Below are 17,445 nucleotides of genomic sequence, written 5' to 3' on the forward strand. Positions count from 1 at the left end.
TATGACTTTATATTCACCTGATTTGTGGTCAGACACTTCACTCATGGTGAACCTTTGTTTTTCAGCCACAGCTTGCACATTGGCAAGAACTTCACTGTTAAAGGGCTCAGGGCTTCTGAGTCTTGAGCACAACCTTGCCACCGTTATAGGAGGAGGAGGCCTGAAAACTACCAAGCCCCCTTCTAGATCGATCCCAAAGCTCAGACCCAGTTTGCAAGGGTTCTGGCACTATTGCCTGTACTCCCTTCCACCCTTGGTTCAGAATCTGCAGCAACAGAGACTTCAGATGTAGAGCCTGTTTGGTTCTCCATAGTCCATCTTCTAAAGCCACACGAGCATGGTCACATCTGCATCCATATTGCCTGTGTGAGAGGATGCATACTTCCCCGAGTAATTTTTCATTGCTGCATTGCAATGTCTGTTTGAATTATGGAATTGCATCCTGCAATTATTTTCAGTGGCTTAATGTCATTAATACGTTTAATTTTTTAGGTGCCCTGCTATGTGTATGATGGCTTGAAGAAACATGACTTGAATCCATTGATTAAGACTTCTGGAGCATACTTGGTTGATGAGTCAGAAGATGATGTAGAGCTACATATAAACATCTGTAGAAACATAGGTTTGAACCTCAGTGTGCATTGTCTGTCAAACACTCCGTAGTGTAGCCTGCTTTCTTTCCTTTTCTAAAAAGCTGTTTCAGCTTTGTGTTTGCATTACATTTTGAGCTTTTATTATTTGAAAGAAGCCATCTTCTGGACAGTATCCCCCCTTGCCATGACACATTCCACCCAATATACTCCATATTGTGTTTTGCTTAAATTCTCTCCACCTGTATGCTGTACCTCCTTTCTTATAATGAGATTGGTGTAATAATGCCATGTTGCTTTCCTCTGTCCTTCAGCACTTTCTTCCCCATGCACTCTCATGCTTAACTGCTTCAAGCATGCTACACTGGGAGGTTTTTTGTCTTATCTAACGTAGAAGATGGCAGCTGAGGTACTGAGTTGCTTAGTGCAACCGAAAAAGGGGAGAAAAACACAACCCTACGTGAGAAAGGTCTCAGCCTTTTTGGTTACCTTTACCGTACTGAGTTGCTTAGTCGATTGACGTTCCCAAGTAATTGTCCCAATGAATAGTGGTGTCCCTGTGAATATTCACTAGTGGGTTTTATAGGCCTGTCAGCAGAGGAGCTAGGCATGCCCAAGATTTCTCTAAACAGTGGCTCCACAGACAGCCAACGCAGTGCTCTGTAGCCACTAGAACTCCTTGCTATCAGCAGCCACAGTATTGAGTCACTTGGCATTCTGCTGAAGTTCTTCATCTTGTTGATAACCTCATAGAGTTGAGTGGTGAGCCTTCTCCAGACTCTTGTTTGCTTTTGTTTTAAGTTTGAGAAGAACAATCCTTTTGCTTGTTTTTGCGGGAGAGAGAGGGCCAAACTGGTTATTGTATCGATTTATGCAAACAGAAGCCCTCTGCCGAAAATGTGTGTTGAAATCAATGCGTGTAGAAAAGGGGCAGCCATGGCAAGCACACTGGCCTCACTAGTCATCCACACACAGTCATTTGACCATGAGCTGTGTTCAGTTGGTTAGTCACGCTTAGGTAGGGCCAGCATACTTGTGCCCACTCCCTCTTTGTGGATGTTGATTTCACTGTGCTGGTGGGGCATCCTCCGTGGCATACCTGACTTTTACCTGACCTTGTTGGATGATTCTCTCTGTTCTCCTCCTGTCCCCCGTCCCCCCCGGCTGCTGCTCCTTTTATAGAAAACGTGGTCAGAGTTAATTGGAAGTCTCTTCAGCCTAACTAAGCCTTCAAAAGCCTGGCCTAGTATTTCTCCTATAAATCTAAAGTTCTGGCAAGGTAATAACAGGCATTGTGTTAACAGGAAAGTCTGGTGCAACTAGGAATTGTCCGGAGGACGCTGCAGCTTGCTTGTTGAAGGATGGCCTTGCACTTGACATGGGACAGCCTAAAGATCAACTCAAGTTTGAAAGAAACAGGTATGCTTGAAATACTTACTCTGAAGGGATGTTTGCATGTTCCTCACAACAATGATATCAAATGTGCATAATTGTCACTGAAACTTTGAAGATGACATTTCTCCCATTTCACTGCCACTTATCAAGAATGTGGGTGACTCTTGTTGTCATTTAGTGTGGTTTCTTTCATATACAGCTTTGGAATTATTCTAACCTTATGTTTATGTGGCAGTTAAGAACTAGAGACAGAATGGTCTAAAGCCCCTTTTTAGCACTTTAGATTGAATTATTTATTTTATTTTAAACATTTCTATGCTGCCTCCTGCCACTTATCAAGAATGCGGGTGGCTCTTGTTGTCAGTTTAGTGTGGTTTCTTTCATATACGGCTTTGGAATTATTCTAACCTTATGTTTGTGTGGCAGTTAAGAACTAGAGACGGAATGGTCTAAAGCCCTTTTTTAGCACTTTAGATTGAATTGTGTTATTTTATTTTAAAACATTTCTATGCTACCTTTCCACTCAAATAGCATCCCCAAGGTGGCAAGCATCAAGACATTAAAACGTTACAACTGCCTTTAAAATATACAAGTGGAAGCCTGCAAGGACTTGCAGGAGGCATAGTTCCCTTGTTCCCATGGAGGAAATGGCTGCTTTGAAGGGTGGAGTACATGGCATCGTACCCCTCTGAGGTCCCCCCCACCTCCTCAAACCTCACCCTCCCCACTCTCCGTCCCCCAGATCTCTAGGAATTTCCTAAGCTGGAGAGGGCAACCCTGTCTCTTTCTCACCCAACAGTCAACCTACCTTGAACAGTACTTGATCCTGTAGAATACTTGCTACTGTTGAACAGTAGCAAGCAGTCAGGCCTAGCTGAGTTGTGCAAGTTGGGTGGTATCAAGTCACACAAAGGTTGCTGCCAGGCCTAGGGTTGTCAACCTCCAGGTGGGACCTGGGGATCTTCCAGAATTACAGCTGAGCTCCAGATGACAGGGGCTAGTCCCTCTGGAGAAAATGGCTGTTTTGGAGGGTGGACTCTATGACATTATATCCAGACATTATTTCCTCTGCCTCCCCAAACCCTGCCCTCCTCAGACTCCACCCCAACATCTCCAGGAATTTCACAAACTTGAATTGGCAAGCCTAGCTAGGTCTGGCCCCAATGAATCCTCTTTTAAAGGCCAAAATGGTCATGGAAAATCCCCCCCCCCGGTCTTTCAGTGACATAACCAAGCCTGGAATACTATGGTTGCCTAGCAACAACCACTGAGGGACTCCGTTGCTTAATGCTACAGGTGCTCCTTTTATCATTTTCGGGGTTTTAATACCCCAATGTATTTTTTTTTAATTACACCTTTTCCTGCAAACCTAGAACAGTTTTCAGGTTTGTAGAAACATCTGCCTTGTCCGTTCACAGCTCCAATCACCAGTTTTATATATGCTAAGATTTTGCCAACTTTGCTCTTAGTGTATAGATGTGTAATATATTTAATCATACTATAAAAATGTAAAGGCTTACAAACACAACCAGGGAGGAGGGCCAGTAAGAATTTACCGGAAGGATATGCCGAACAAAACAAAAGTCTTCACCTGCTGATGGAAGATGATGACACCACCTTGGTGGCCAATGGGTGGAGTAGCAGGCTAAGATGACCATTTGCTTACTTGGCCAGAGGTGAAACTAGCCTAATGTATCCAATGATGCTGAATTTTCTGGGGACCACCTAAATTAAAATGTTCCTGAAAGATGGTAAAATGGCAGTGTTTGGTCCTGTTTCTGAAATTTATGCGTGTCTTAATATTTTAAATCTCTTCCTAGTTTGAACAGATATTTCGCATTGTATTACATGATTTCCTTCTTGCCTTCTAGGCTTGTTTTGACATACGAGAGACAATTTAGCCATCAGGAAGAGAAGCCAGACTTCTGTCATGGACATAACCCAGCAGTGACTATTACTTTTGTCTGCCCACAGGGGAGGAGAGGAGAGGTAACTACAGTCTCCCATAATTGGTGTCAAGTCTGTACTGCTCAGCTAGTGAAACTGATGGATCAAGCCTTCAGCCCTAAAATTCCCCCTACTAAGGCTGCAATATAGATCTCATGTCTGAAGCCCAAAAAAGACCAGACCGGACTAATTGCTGTAGATCAAATGATTATGTGTTTAAATACCACCTATTTATAAATGTTGCATTGCTTGGTAAGCTTAGAATCCAAGGTTAGGCATGTGCCATTGTGGTGTACCTCATTCCTTTGCTGATGCTTGGATACCCGTTTCCTATGCTAGGTGGGTGGCAGCAGCTGCAGCAGCATTTGAAAGAACCCATTGAACAGTGCTGTGATACAGTAGCATTTTTGAGTATTCAGTATATTGGTTTAGAAGCCTAATCATATCTTCCCCCTTTCTCTCTCTTCCCCCACCCCCCGGTGTCCCTTCCAATCCCAGTAAAGTTGATTCCTAGGTTTGCAGGATCTGCTTGTACTAATAGCCGTGTGGGGGGAACTGCAGTGCTGCTGGGGAAGTGTTTTTGTCTAGTTTATTTTTATCTTTCCTTTTCTCCTAAAGAGCTCAGGTGACATATTTGGTTCTCCCTTGCTGCTCTTTATCCTCACAACAATCTTACAAGGAATGAAGCTGCCCTTGTATTAGTGAAGCTATGCATCACTTTACCTCCTGCTCCTCCCTCCACCCTCCCCTTGTCTCACTTCACTAGTAGGCTATGTTGGGTCCCTCGACCAAAATTTCCCAGAATCCGAAGGGACTCCTGCAGGGAGGGAGATGTGGGAAAGATCTGTGATCTTTGAGGCCACAGATTACGGGATTCAGCCCCACTTTTTTCCCACTGCCAAATGTACCATTGGAATAGGAGTATATATGATTTTCACTAATTCCTCCCTCCCGCTGCAGGCACCGTATTATAGGTGGCCCTTTGACCTCTCAGAAGCATGGCTTGAGGGAGTACACCAAGCCACACGGGGGGAACTATACAGGGAAGTTGACTTCTGTAAATTCTGCTTAGCTCATCCTAGATAATGGCTTATAATTAGCTTGTTATCCTTATGTCAACCATGTAAAGCAGGCCCCCCTAGTGCTGTTGGGGGAGGTAAAGTCCCAAATCCTATGGCTATGACTTTGTAGCTAATGTAGCTTTTGATTTTGAATAATTGTTTTGAACGGATGCTAATAGAGAGTTGAAAAATCAGCTATCTGTTTGACTGTGCATTACCCTTACTTATAGAAGTTGAAGTGATTCCCATTCAGGGAGTGCTGTTGTGCATGATAACTTTTTTGCCTAAATTGCTCCCTCCGCTGTACCAGAGGATTTTTCTGAAACTAAAGTGTGGGTGTCTAGAGATTTCATTGTATGAGACTTCTCCCCACCTTGGTGTAAAAATTACAGATTATTTGCTTGTGCTATATAGAGACAGATCTGAAACCAGACATTGGTGAGGCAGTAAATAACAGAAATGCTAAACCTCATTAAAATGCACAGTAGTCTGAAAACTGTCTAGTAAAGGGCAGGATCTGAGTTCTGATACAACTAGGAATAAGGCTCGTTTGTGGAAATACAACGAGCTCTAGAAAGAGGCTCTGGGAGAGTGCCCCAGCCTTGAGCACTCAGTGTTAATTTACTGTGGCGACCTCAGTAGGGTATGACAGTCTACCATTTTCTCCAGAGGAACTGGTCTCTGCTACCTGAATAGCAGTTGTAATTCTGAGTACTCTCCAGCCCTTACCTGGAGATTGGCAACAATGGTTCCTCAGGAGGAAAAGTTGTCTTTCTCTGCAATGGGGACTAAAGCAGTTTACATCATTCTCCTCTCCCCCTTTTGACTTGCACAACAACCCTGTGAGGTAGGTTAGGCTGAAAGTCTGTGACTTGTCCAAAATCAGCTGCCACAGCAAGAACTTGGGTCTAGCAGACACTGCTCTGAAGTGCTGACTGCTATGCCTAGGGTAGCCAACCTCCAGGTGAAGATCGCCAGGTATCACAACTGAACTCCAGACAACAGATCTCCCCCCCCCCGAGAAAATAACTGCTTTAGAGGGTGGGCTCTATGGCATTCTATTCAGCTGAGGCCTCTCCCCTCCTCAAAGCAACACAGCCAGTGGATAGGGACAGCTTCTGAGTGACACATCGTGGAGCCAACTGATTTAGGAGTGTGTGGAATGTTCAGAAAGTGCTACCCCACTACTCAATTACATATAAGGAGAGAGAAGTGACGTTGGCTTGGGTCAAATTTGTGTGTGTTGTCTAATCCTGGAGGCAGTCATCTTATTCTGCAGATATGGATAGTCACCTCATGTCTGCCTAAGTTTCTTTGACCCTTTTGGTTACGTTATCTGTATATGTTTTTCCATATCAGGGCACATACCCCAAACTCACTGCTGAGAGCAACTGTCGGTACGAGATTGAATGGGTTACAGAATCTGCTTGTCACAGGGATTACTTAGAGAGTAAAGATTGTACTCTGACCAGTGAGCAGCATGATATCTTTGTAAATTTGACACCTCTCACACAAGATCCTGGTAAGCATTTTCCCCCTCCCCCCCAATAGAACTGGTACACTTGTAGTATGGAGAAATAATGATAAGGACAGACTAAAGAGGCAATTTGAGCATCTATCCAGCACTTTACCACATACCTGCAGGGGTTTAAACCATTTCTAGATTTCTGTTTGAATGCATGAAGCTAACATGTCAGGGAGAAAACAAGGTTAGAAGCCTTTTTGCCCTGCTGTATTAGGTGCCCATGTATACGGAGACTAGTATGGAGACATACTGAAAAAAGTGTGCCACTCCCCTCCACCATGCTTTCTAGAGAAGAATGTCCCATCAGCTCTGTATAGCATCCAGCCTCAATTGCCTCAGAATTTGGTCTTGTAAAGAACCAGAATGCTACTTACCAAAAATAGGAAGAAGTAACTGGTGAATTCTTAGAGAGCGCCTCTGTAAAAATAGATTTTTTTTGGGGGGGAGAGTTGTAACTGTACTGTCCGTTCTGTTTCCTTAATTTAAAAAAAGTAGTGACTGAGCATCCTGCTGCTGAATCATGTGAGAAATGTTTGTATGAGCTTTTGAAGTGGCTAATTGAAAGGACTGAATAGAGATGCAGCCATGAGGGTGTGGAAACTCGGTTGCGTGTGTGCTTTTGCATTAAGCACCTACTTTTATAGAACAAATTTAGACTCCAGGGGCACCTTTAAGACCAACAAAGGTTTATTCAAGGTATGAGCTTTTGTGTGCACGCACACTTTTTCAAATATACTGGAATGGAAGGTAACACTTCAAACTTATAGACAGGCTGAACAGCAAATTAGCATGTAACATGATGAAGATGTTTTAAGATATGCAAGTCAAAACTAAATAACAAGCTAAAGTTGTAAGATCATCAGTTGTAAATCAATAAATATATCAAAATAAGACTGAGACTTCTCCATTCATTCTTCCACGCCTGAGAAGAGTGAATGGAGAGTCTCAGTCTTATTTTGATATATTTATTGATTTACAACTGATGATCTTACAACCTTAGCTTGTTATTTAGTTTTGACTTGCATATCTTAGCACATCTTCATCATGTTATATGCTAATTTGCTGTTCAGTCCCTGTCTATAAGTTTGAACCTTACCTTCCATTCCAGTGTATTTGAAAAAGTGTGTGTGCACACAAAAGCTCATACCTCGACTAAAACTTGGTTGGTCTTAGAGGTGCCACTGGACTCTAAATTTGTTCTACTGCTTCAGACCAACACGGCTGACCATCTGGATCCACAGACTTCTGTGTGGGCCTTCACAACCATTTTCCTGTAGTTATACTTCAGCTGTCATTGCCCTTCCTTTCTTTAGGCTATGTATCAGCTTATCTTGCTAAAGATGAAGAAGAGTATTACTATTACCTTAATGTATGTGGGAAAACAACTGCAGGCAACTGTGGAAATGACGGCTATATTTCTGCTTGCCAATCCAAACCTCACAGTAAGCAGCATAAAGTGGCAGGAAGATTTGCAAATCAAACCCTCAGGTGTGTACTTGACTTATAGCTGTTAGAACATCTTTTTCTACATAGCCGAGGAACTTGGCAGGTATTCATAGGAAGGGTTCCAGGCACAAGACTTATCTTGTCAAGCTATCACTCATGGTTTTGGAAGGAAACAATGGATAAATCGGGTGTCCCCCAACCTTTTTGGGCCTGCGGGCACCTTTGAAATTCTAGTATAGCATGGTGGGTGCTAGGGTTGCCAGGTCTCATCTTATCTGTGGCGGGGGGCTCCTGGCTTCTCACTGGGACTTTTCTGCCATGCGTGCAAAGCAATGATGTCACCGGTAGTGCCGTCATCAAGCTAGGGCTGTTGCACGCGATGCTCTAGCATTCAAGGCAAAATGGTAACCATAGAGTTTCCCCTCAAATGCTAGAGCATTGCTGCATGATGCCCCCAGCATGATGTTACTACCATTGCATTAGTGGAGGTCCACGGGACACTGCTGTTTGGGGGTGGGGTGAGGCTTTCCCTGCCGGCTAGCTGGCTGGCAGCTGAATGGGGCCCCCCAAATCAGGGGATCCCCTGGCCCAGCAGGGGGAATGGCAACCCTAGTGGGTGCAACCATAAAACAGCTGCTGTAGGAGGGCGGAGTCAGCCACAAAATGGCTGCTGCAGCTTACCTTCAGTCACATAGTAAAGATCCTTGTGCTGTGGTGGCAGTTGATGCCAAATCAACATTCTTAAAAATCTGCACAGCCAATCAGAAGCCTTGCTGGGCAGAAGCACCACCCACTTTCTTAAAACACTTGGTGGGCACCAGGAAATGTTTCAGTTGGTACCACTTTGGGGGATCTCTGATATAAAATATAATTAGGCAAGAAAAAAAACCAGACCAGGCAAATGTAACTGGATTGATAGTAGGGGAAAATACCGTTTACTTTTGACATTCCCCATCCCTACAAGTCCTGCCAGGTCCCTACTTTGCTCCTGCCTTTGGAGAAGAGAGAACATCTCCTGGGAATGTCCCAGCCGGTATGTTCTAGGAGACTGAAGAATGGCTGACAAGGGGTAGAGCAGTCTCCCCTTTCCAGCCATTGTTGGGGCAATGTGAAAAATCATTCACAACATTTTGTTGTGGATTCCCATTCGTCGCTGTCAACTTTATCCCAAATACCTTTTACAGCAATGTGCTTAAAAAAATGATGGGATCAAATTGAAAAACTGTATTTGGGCTGGTAAGAATGTTCTCTGTATGCTGGGATGCAACCACTGGTTTTAGCCAGGTCACTGTTGTATCTGTTCAAAAGTGTTACCCCTGTTTTTTAGACCCACACATTTAGATTCTTGCTTTTTGGCAGTGTGTGGCTCTGAATTGTAACATGTATAAAAAGGATAGGAATGGTACCCAAGGTATTGTGCCTACTTTTTCAAAACCGCCTTTTGCCCTGACATATACAATTTATGTTCTTCCGTCTGCTATGGCAAAACTGTATCATACAACACCCATTCATCCAAAATGTTGTGTTTTAGGGAAAATAGTATATTTTCTGGCACGTGTCCTTCAGTCACCTGGTTTCCTAGGCTGGTTGGGACTGCCATGTTAGGGAATGCCTGACTTTTTCACCTTACAATGTATGTCTGGCACACAGAAGGGAGGGATTTGTCTTGGATGTTCCCTAATACAAGCTGCTTCAAAAGAAAAGCTGTTCTTGTTGGCCTACAAATAATAATTTAACTTTTCAGTGGATATGCAGACAAAATTATTAATCCCAAATGGACAGCTCTGCTTAGAAACCCCTGGACCGGATGCAGAGTCTGTTGAACCCTTTTTGTTTTCTGTTAGTTGGGCTACTGACAGGCCTCTGATTAGCATAGTAAGATGATATAAGAGAGAGCTTATTTTCTCTCTCTCAAAAAAAAAATCAGGTATGCTGATGGGGACCTCATCCTAACGTACCCAGGAGGAGACACTTGCAGCTCTGGTTTCCAGCGGATGACTGTCATAAACTTTGAATGCAATCAAACAGCAGGTAACGAATGTGCAGGCGATCTGTGAACTGGTTGGAGGAGTGGCCATCCTCCTCCCTGCAAGAAAGGAGCTTTGAAGGCTCCGTTCTTTTAGAGATCCAGTTTCTTCGGTATGCCGATGAGGACTCGCTGCTACAGTATGGTTCCGCCTCTAGTTGTAGATTGTGCTCCACCTGGGAAAAAGGTCCTTCAGTATGTAACTAAAGCACAAGGGAAATCCACGGAGGACAGATGTATAGCTGACTGTTAGCCATGAGGGGTGGAACTCTCATGTTCGTAGGGAGTACACCTCTGAGTTTTAAATGCTGGGGGAAAGCTGGGGATGTCTCATGCCTTTGTGCCCTGCCTGCAAGCTCTCCAGAGCCATTAGGCTGGTCATTTGCAGGGTAAGACTACTGGGTTAGAGGGGCCTTTCCTCTGGTTCAGTAGGACAGTCCTTGCATTCTTGCATCCTTTTTATATAGCACAATCTTAAATTTTTGAGAGAATTTTTAAGTTTGCATAGAAGCTCTTTATAGAGATTTCTGTACCTTTTGACCTGGGATGTGTGTGTGTGTGTGTGTGTGTGTGTGTGTGGTGGTCCATATTGTTTATTTTTTCCTATCTTATTTCATGCTCTTCTTTTACTTTGGGGAACTCACAAAGCCAATGATGGCAAAGGAGCCCCAGAGTATGTAGGTGAAACAGACTGCACATATTACTTCACATGGGAGACGAAATATGCCTGTGTTGGAGAAAAGGAAGGTCTCCCTTGCAGGATTGTGGATAAGAAGAAGCACTATGACTTGTCACGACTGATCCGCCATTCTGGTACGGCTGTTTTAAAATGTGTTACCTTGATTGTTGGTGTTCTTATTTAACCATCTCAAATGCTGTACGCAGAGAAGATGCTTTAAGCAGTATACGTGGAAATTTTATTCCACCATCTCTTCCACCTCAGACAAGAGATTATACATTGTTGCAAGGCAATGATCAGACACTGGTGATCTCTAAAGCAGGTAGAAATAACAGAAATTAGTTGGGAAATAACAGAAAATGTCTCTAGCCCTCTTTACAAGTTACAGTGAACATATGTACAATTTGTGTACAGTGCACACTTGATTTTTCTTCATACACGCATTGAGTAATTCTCATGTTGTGTTCAACTCATACAGCTGAACATGTGATTTAAATCCCACATTTATCCAGGTGCTGGTTCCCCGATTTATTTATAAAGTAAACACATGTTGGCTGTTCCTTAAAAACAGGTGTATGCATGTACTTACAGGTTGTACATACATTCACTGTAACATGCGAACAGGGCTTCAGTGCCTACTGGTCAGTTGAACATAGTGCAATAAAATGTAGCTCCTGCTGCAGTATAAATCTGCTGAACAGCATAGGATGAGCCTTTTTGGTTGCTTTTCCAATTTTCTCAAAAGGGAGGAAAAAGAAGAAGAGATTGGATTTATACCCCGCCCTTCACTTGGAGTCTCAGAGCAGCTTACAAACTCCTTTCCCTTCTCCTCCCCACAACAGACACCCTGTGAGGTGGGTAGGGCTGAGAGAACTCTGACACAAACTGCTCTTTTTCAAGGACAGCTGTGCCAGAGCTTGTGACTGACCCAAGGTCACATCAGCAGGTGCAAGTGGAGGAGTGGGGAATCAAACCCGGTTCTCCCAGATTAGAGTCCGCACGCTTAACCACTACACCAAACAAAAAAGTATGTCATTATCTCCTTTTGCATGGATTATGAGAGGGAGAACAGGAAGGGAAGAGTTTCAGATCTCATGGCCTGATGGTAATGTCAATGGCCACTTTGGGGTCAGGAAGGAGCTTTCCTCCAGGCCAGATTGGCCAGGGATCCTGGAGGCTTTTTGCCTTCCTCTGGGCATAGAGTAGGGGGTCATTGGAGGAGTGGAGAGGAGGGTACTTATGAATTACTTGTCTTGAGCAGGGAGCTGGACTAGATGATCCTTCGAGTCCCTTCCAACTCTATATTTCTGTGTTTCCTTCCCGTTGCTTTGGGTCACGTCAGGGATGGCGAGGCAGTATAAGAATCAAGTCTTTGTATTTACTTTTCCTTGGTGACCTGCTTGAACAGTTTGCATTTCTTCAGTGCATTGTGCACTGAAGGAAAGACCAAATAGCCCGCAGCAGTTCAATCCCTTTAGACAGGCCTGGCTTCTAAAAATGGCGCTTCATGTAAACATGTGACTTCTCACCTTTAGAGTCGGAGCAGAACTGGGAGGCTGTAGACAGTACTCTTGCGGAAGCAGAAAAGAAACGCTTTTTCATAAATGTCTGTCACAATGTACTTCAAAAAGGAGGAGCAGCAAACTGTTCAGAAGAGGCATCCATTTGCTCGGTTGGTGAGTGTGCCACTGGTAACAAGATGGTGCATAATCTGGTCAAAACAGATGAGTATTGGTTCATGATTATAAACTCAAGTGTCTGTTGAAGACCCTGCCATCTCGGATTTTATAATACTTCGGTTTTAGGCATGAGAGCTGAAAATGCATACTATGAAAATTTTGCATTTACTGACTTTAGTTGAAGGAAACCCTGGACCCAGACCCCCCCCCCCCTTGTAGTAGCTTAACTGTATGATAAGTTGAAAAATCCAGCCATATGTGCTCCGAATCCTGTAACTCCTTGGGTTGGTTCTGGGTGAGCAGGGTCTGTTAAATCAGCTAGCTGGTGTTTAGAATGTCCTCCCCCCCTCTTTGTTCTCATTATATTGTGGATTGCTCTCTATCCTCAACAGATGAACACATAGAATGAGTTTTAATTGATTTTAAAATAATTCTTAGAAAGGATCTCTCTCTTTGCCTGAATTGGTCTTTCTCTACAAGGTTTTATTTTTTCATGTTCTTGGAGGGGACTTACTCTAAGCTTCCTATTTCAGTTTCCATAAGACTTTCCACTGAAGCAGATGTCTGTATTTCTTTTGTGTGTGGCTTTAGGAAAAAATGGTGCAAAAAACCTTGGGACATTCATGTCACCTCCCACAAAAGTCGAAGAGTCTATTCAGCTTGTCTATTCCAATGGCGATTCCTGTGGGCAAAACAGGAAAATTGAAACCAGGATATCCCTTATATGCAAGCCAGGTGAGTGAGTCCTGTGTGTGTATGTTTTAAGTGGCTGGTTAAAACAAAGGTCTGTCTCCTACAGTCTTGAACAGCTAAGTCCAAAGTTTTGAAAAGTAGTGAAACCAGTAGCATTAAGGTCCAGGGGTCTGACCAGCTTCCTTCATATGAAAAAGACCACTCATGTAACTTGGTGTGGAGCCCATGCACTACCCTAAGCATGGTAGAGCCTCTGTCTCAGGTCCTGTTTCAATTATGGTGGTAGATCTATATGTTAAAATGCTCTTCTCTCTCTTATACATTGCTGTGTGGTAGCCTCTTCTGCTCATACAAGCAAGGGAGTATGGCAGGTTGGCATGAGGGTGTAGCCTATGTGGTTGTTAACTACTGTTCTGTGCCTTGCGTGGACTGATATCCCCAAAAATGTGAACAGGAGGCGTGGATCTGGATTCCAGAATGCTTCCGTATCACCTCTGACTTAACAGAAAGTTTAGCATGAAATGTCTCATGATAAGAGGTCTCAGAGCAAAACTCAGAAGAAGGATTCATTATACTACACTCCTAAAGTTCTTTGGTGGCATAAGAACATAAGAGAAGCCAGTGTTGGACCAGGCCAATGGCCCATCCAGTCCAACATCTGTCACACAGTGGCCAAAAATACCAGGTGCCATCAGGAGGTCCAGCAGGGGGGGCAGGACCCTAGAAGCCCTCTCACTGTTGCCCCCCCCCCCCCCGCAAGCACCAAGAATACAGTGCATCACTTGCCCCAGACTGAGAGTTCCTATCTGTACCTTGAGGCTAATGGCCACTGATGGACCTCTGCTCCATATGTTTATCTAATTCCCTCTTGAAGATATCCATGCTTGAAGCTGCCACCATCTCCTAACCTGTGGTATATATTTTTTCCTGAGCTTCTAGGAGGAGTTACCCCTTTTAAAGTTAAAAGTAGCTGTGTCAGTCTTTTAGGGCACCTCCCTATTTATACAAGTGTTGAACTCAATAACATTATGTTCACTGTTCCCAAGCGGTGCAATCACTTTTACATCTCTCACCAGGTCTTGGGCATTACTTAGGACCAAATCCAGGATGCCTCTCCCCTGGTAGGTTCTGTGACCATCTTCTCCACAGCACAGTCATTGAGAGTGTTTGAGGCTGTGTTTACAACAGCACTGTGAGATGAGTTACACTGAGAATAAATGGTCAAAAAGTACCCAGGAAGTTTCATGACTATATAAGAATTTGAACACAATCCTAACCTCTCTACCAACCTGGCTTTCTGTCTCTGCTTTTTCAATAGTTCTCTTTAGGAGTCTTGTCCTTTTTTTTTTTCATCTTGATCAGTTGTGAGGCAAAGCACCCTGATTTCCTCCCAAGGGTTAATGTGAATATTAGCAGGCCTGCTCTGGCTTGCAGGTCTCCATAACTGGGCCTCCCTGCCTACACCATCCCTGGATGGTGGATTCATGAATGTGGTAGTTGGCTCATCATGGGAAACTGTGTTCAGTTTTGTAACTCAATGGAAGGGGGGAGACAGGAGCGGTGTCGTAATCTTCTAGAGAGTTCCAGCAAGCAAGCGCCCTCATTGGGTTTGAAAGAACACCTGACGCCAGATGGCAAGAGACTATAATTAAACCATAGACAGGAGGGAAGCCATGCTGACTTTAGGATTCCACAGGACAGTGGCTCTGACTATGCCAAGCTTCATTGCAATGGACAGCTACATAGACAGTGCTTGAACCTCTGGCTTGGACTTTGATATTCAAAAGGTGTGCCATCTAATACGAGGTACTGAAGTATTAGAAAAGTTAGCTTTCTCATTTTCTTGCTGCAAGACCACAGAGACTGTGTTGCCGAGTAATTATCTTATTCTTTAAATACTTAATAAACCTTCATATATTTTATCAAGATTTGGTTTCTTGTGTGCCTGTAGCCTTGAGAACCTGCAACCCTGAGTGCTGCTTGCTTGTCCATGGGGTAGTGGCTCAGAGGGACCCAGGCTTGGGTCCTCGACATCCGTTTATTCTGGGAATAGCAGAATGTGGCAGACTACTGAGCCGTAGGTTTTATCGGGCAGCACGTAGCCTGCATAAACTTACTGTCAAACTGTAGATCCTCCTGGAAATCCGTACCGCAAGTAGTATAGTGTTCTGGCTGCTCCACCTTAGTGAAATTACATTATTAGAGGCAAGAGAAAGAGGACCATGAATGATGCAGATCGTACATGATGAGAGACTTAAGAGTTAGGGCTCTCCTCTTGAGAAGAAACTGAGTAGGCAATACTACAGGACTTGACTCGCAAATGTATTTATTGTTGGAGGCAAGGGGGGGAAGTGTCTGTTCTCAAGTAATGTAAACGGTCAGCTCTCTTGAAATTAAACAGGCACTTATTGAAGCAAACTATCAAAAGGTCTGTTGAGTGCAAAATTAAAGAGGGCAGCCCCCCCGCCCCCCAGCTAGCTTTTTGCAAATAAACAGGGTTGTTCAGTTCAGTATTACCTTGCTGTTTTGTTTCCAGGTGATCTGGAAAGTGCTCCTGTTTTGGTGAACTCCGAGTATGATGAGTGCTTGTATAAGTTTGAATGGCATACTGCTGCTGCCTGTGTCCTGTCTAAAACAAAAGGTGACAACTGCAGGGTGTCTGACTCGCAAGCAGGTAAATATTCAGTCTACCATAATACTTCTGGATCTGTATTGACTCCCTTGTGTGCTAAAACCCTCAATTGCTTTTTTCATCTTCTGTTTCTCAGCCGTAGTAGCTTCCAGCTTTTAAAAAATTTGAGCTGAATCTGAACTGTATTTACCTGCTCAACTAAACTAAACCAAACCAAACCTATGCAGCACTGTGCTCAGGTGCTCATTGTTTTTGATACTGAACGTAAGTGAATGGCTGATCATGCATAGCTAACCGTGCAGTCTGGCAAACACCATCTTTCAGTATTTTGCTAAGTCTGACTGGGTGCTGAAAACGTAGTCTTTTTATTAAATGCAGAAATATTGGTAAGTGTATCTAATGTGTATATGTTTTAATAAAGCAAACAGAACAGACATCTTAATGGAAATGGCACCACTGTAATTCATGGGCCACACTCTGACAGGAGAAACTTCTGTCCATGGTGCGCACAAACTGTTCGTTCACGTTCTCCTTTCCTGATAAATTCCTCCTATGGGAAGGCCTGGCTTGACGGCACCTTTTGTGCATGCATGTGCACGCACATGCACACACACAAACCAGGTTCCAATGGGCTCTGATATCCTCCAACTTACAGGTACCTGGGCAAATGGGAGTTTGCTTTCTCCTTATGAACCCATCTGTGTGGGAGGAAAACTCCGATTTACCCAGGCACCAGCATTCGAATGTCACAACAGATCCACGCTTCAAGGCTTCCCAGGTCCAGAAGATTTCAGTTGTGCTCCGTGAGAGCAGGAGGGGGCTGGGAAAGAAGCATGCAAGCTCAAGAACACCAAGGCTTGAAATGATTCTGAATGTAGTCATGGAGTCTTATCAAATTGCAGAGGTGTATATTACCTCTTGTGAAACTGTGCGGCTTGATGGGGGGGGGAGTGCATGCATACAGCTTATAAACAATGTTTATAATTGTTTAATTGTAGGATTTTCATTTGACTTATCACCCCTGATGACGGATAAGAGCTATGAAGTAAATACGAGTGATTATAGCTTTCATATCAATATTTGTGGCGCTGTGCCAGACGTGCTCTGCGGACAAAATTCAGCAGCGTGCCAAGTAAAGCGAAGGTAAGGTTTTATTTATGCCTTTGCTTGCCTAGTGCGTATGTGCGAAGGAGTCAGTGTTGCGAGAACTAAGGCCGTGAGCGTAAGCCGGCTCAGTCACTGACTCCAGTGGGACTAGCTTCTGAGTAAAGATGCTTCGGATCATGTGTTCCCAAACGGCATAAGACGAAGACTGTTTAAAAGAACATATAGAAAGAGTAGCTGGGGTGCAAAGAGTTAATTAGGGGAAGCCAAAGGATTTGCACTCGGCCAGGTGGATGTAACAGAAGATCTTCCCCTCAATGCCTTGGGAAAACTGCCTTGTAGCCTTAGAAGGTGGGGTGCTATCCGAAAACTGCAAGTCTAAAACCCCCTTAGCTGCCCAGGTCCAATTTAGGAGCAGTCTGGATCTTTAACATTACATTACATTTCTACAGTGGGAGAACGCTTTTAAGAAACATTTCCTTCTGGAGAATGTGACTCTTGTTGTTTACTTTTTAAAACTGTCGTCGGTGCTGAAGTGTAGTTACTGGGTGGGATGCAGCCTCTGAATGCCAGCTATATGACAGATGTCATACCTCTGTCCCTTCCCAGTGGTGTGTGAATCCAGTTCAGTAGGAACAGTGAACTCTAATCTAATATCTCATGGGCTG

At 43.9% G+C, this 17,445-nt stretch overlaps 1 protein-coding gene across 1 annotated transcript in view; it reads left to right on the forward strand.

Moving 5' to 3' along the window:
• IGF2R (insulin like growth factor 2 receptor) overlaps positions 1-17,445 on the forward strand; it is a 97,931-nt gene that overhangs the window by 26,746 nt on the left and 53,740 nt on the right. The window contains exons 5-15 of the mRNA XM_015412275.1: positions 493-634; positions 1,895-2,009; positions 3,857-3,974; positions 6,353-6,515; positions 7,832-8,006; positions 9,892-9,995; positions 10,639-10,803; positions 12,205-12,345; positions 12,940-13,083; positions 15,578-15,715; positions 16,672-16,816. Of these exons, the coding sequence (XP_015267761.1) occupies positions 493-634; positions 1,895-2,009; positions 3,857-3,974; positions 6,353-6,515; positions 7,832-8,006; positions 9,892-9,995; positions 10,639-10,803; positions 12,205-12,345; positions 12,940-13,083; positions 15,578-15,715; positions 16,672-16,816 (1,550 nt within the window). The remainder of the gene's footprint in view (positions 1-492; positions 635-1,894; positions 2,010-3,856; positions 3,975-6,352; positions 6,516-7,831; positions 8,007-9,891; positions 9,996-10,638; positions 10,804-12,204; positions 12,346-12,939; positions 13,084-15,577; positions 15,716-16,671; positions 16,817-17,445) is intronic.

This window comes from Gekko japonicus, unplaced genomic scaffold (assembly GCF_001447785.1).
Source record: "Gekko japonicus isolate JY-2015 unplaced genomic scaffold, Gekko_japonicus_V1.1 scaffold3104, whole genome shotgun sequence".
Lineage (NCBI taxonomy): Eukaryota > Metazoa > Chordata > Lepidosauria > Squamata > Gekkonidae > Gekko > Gekko japonicus.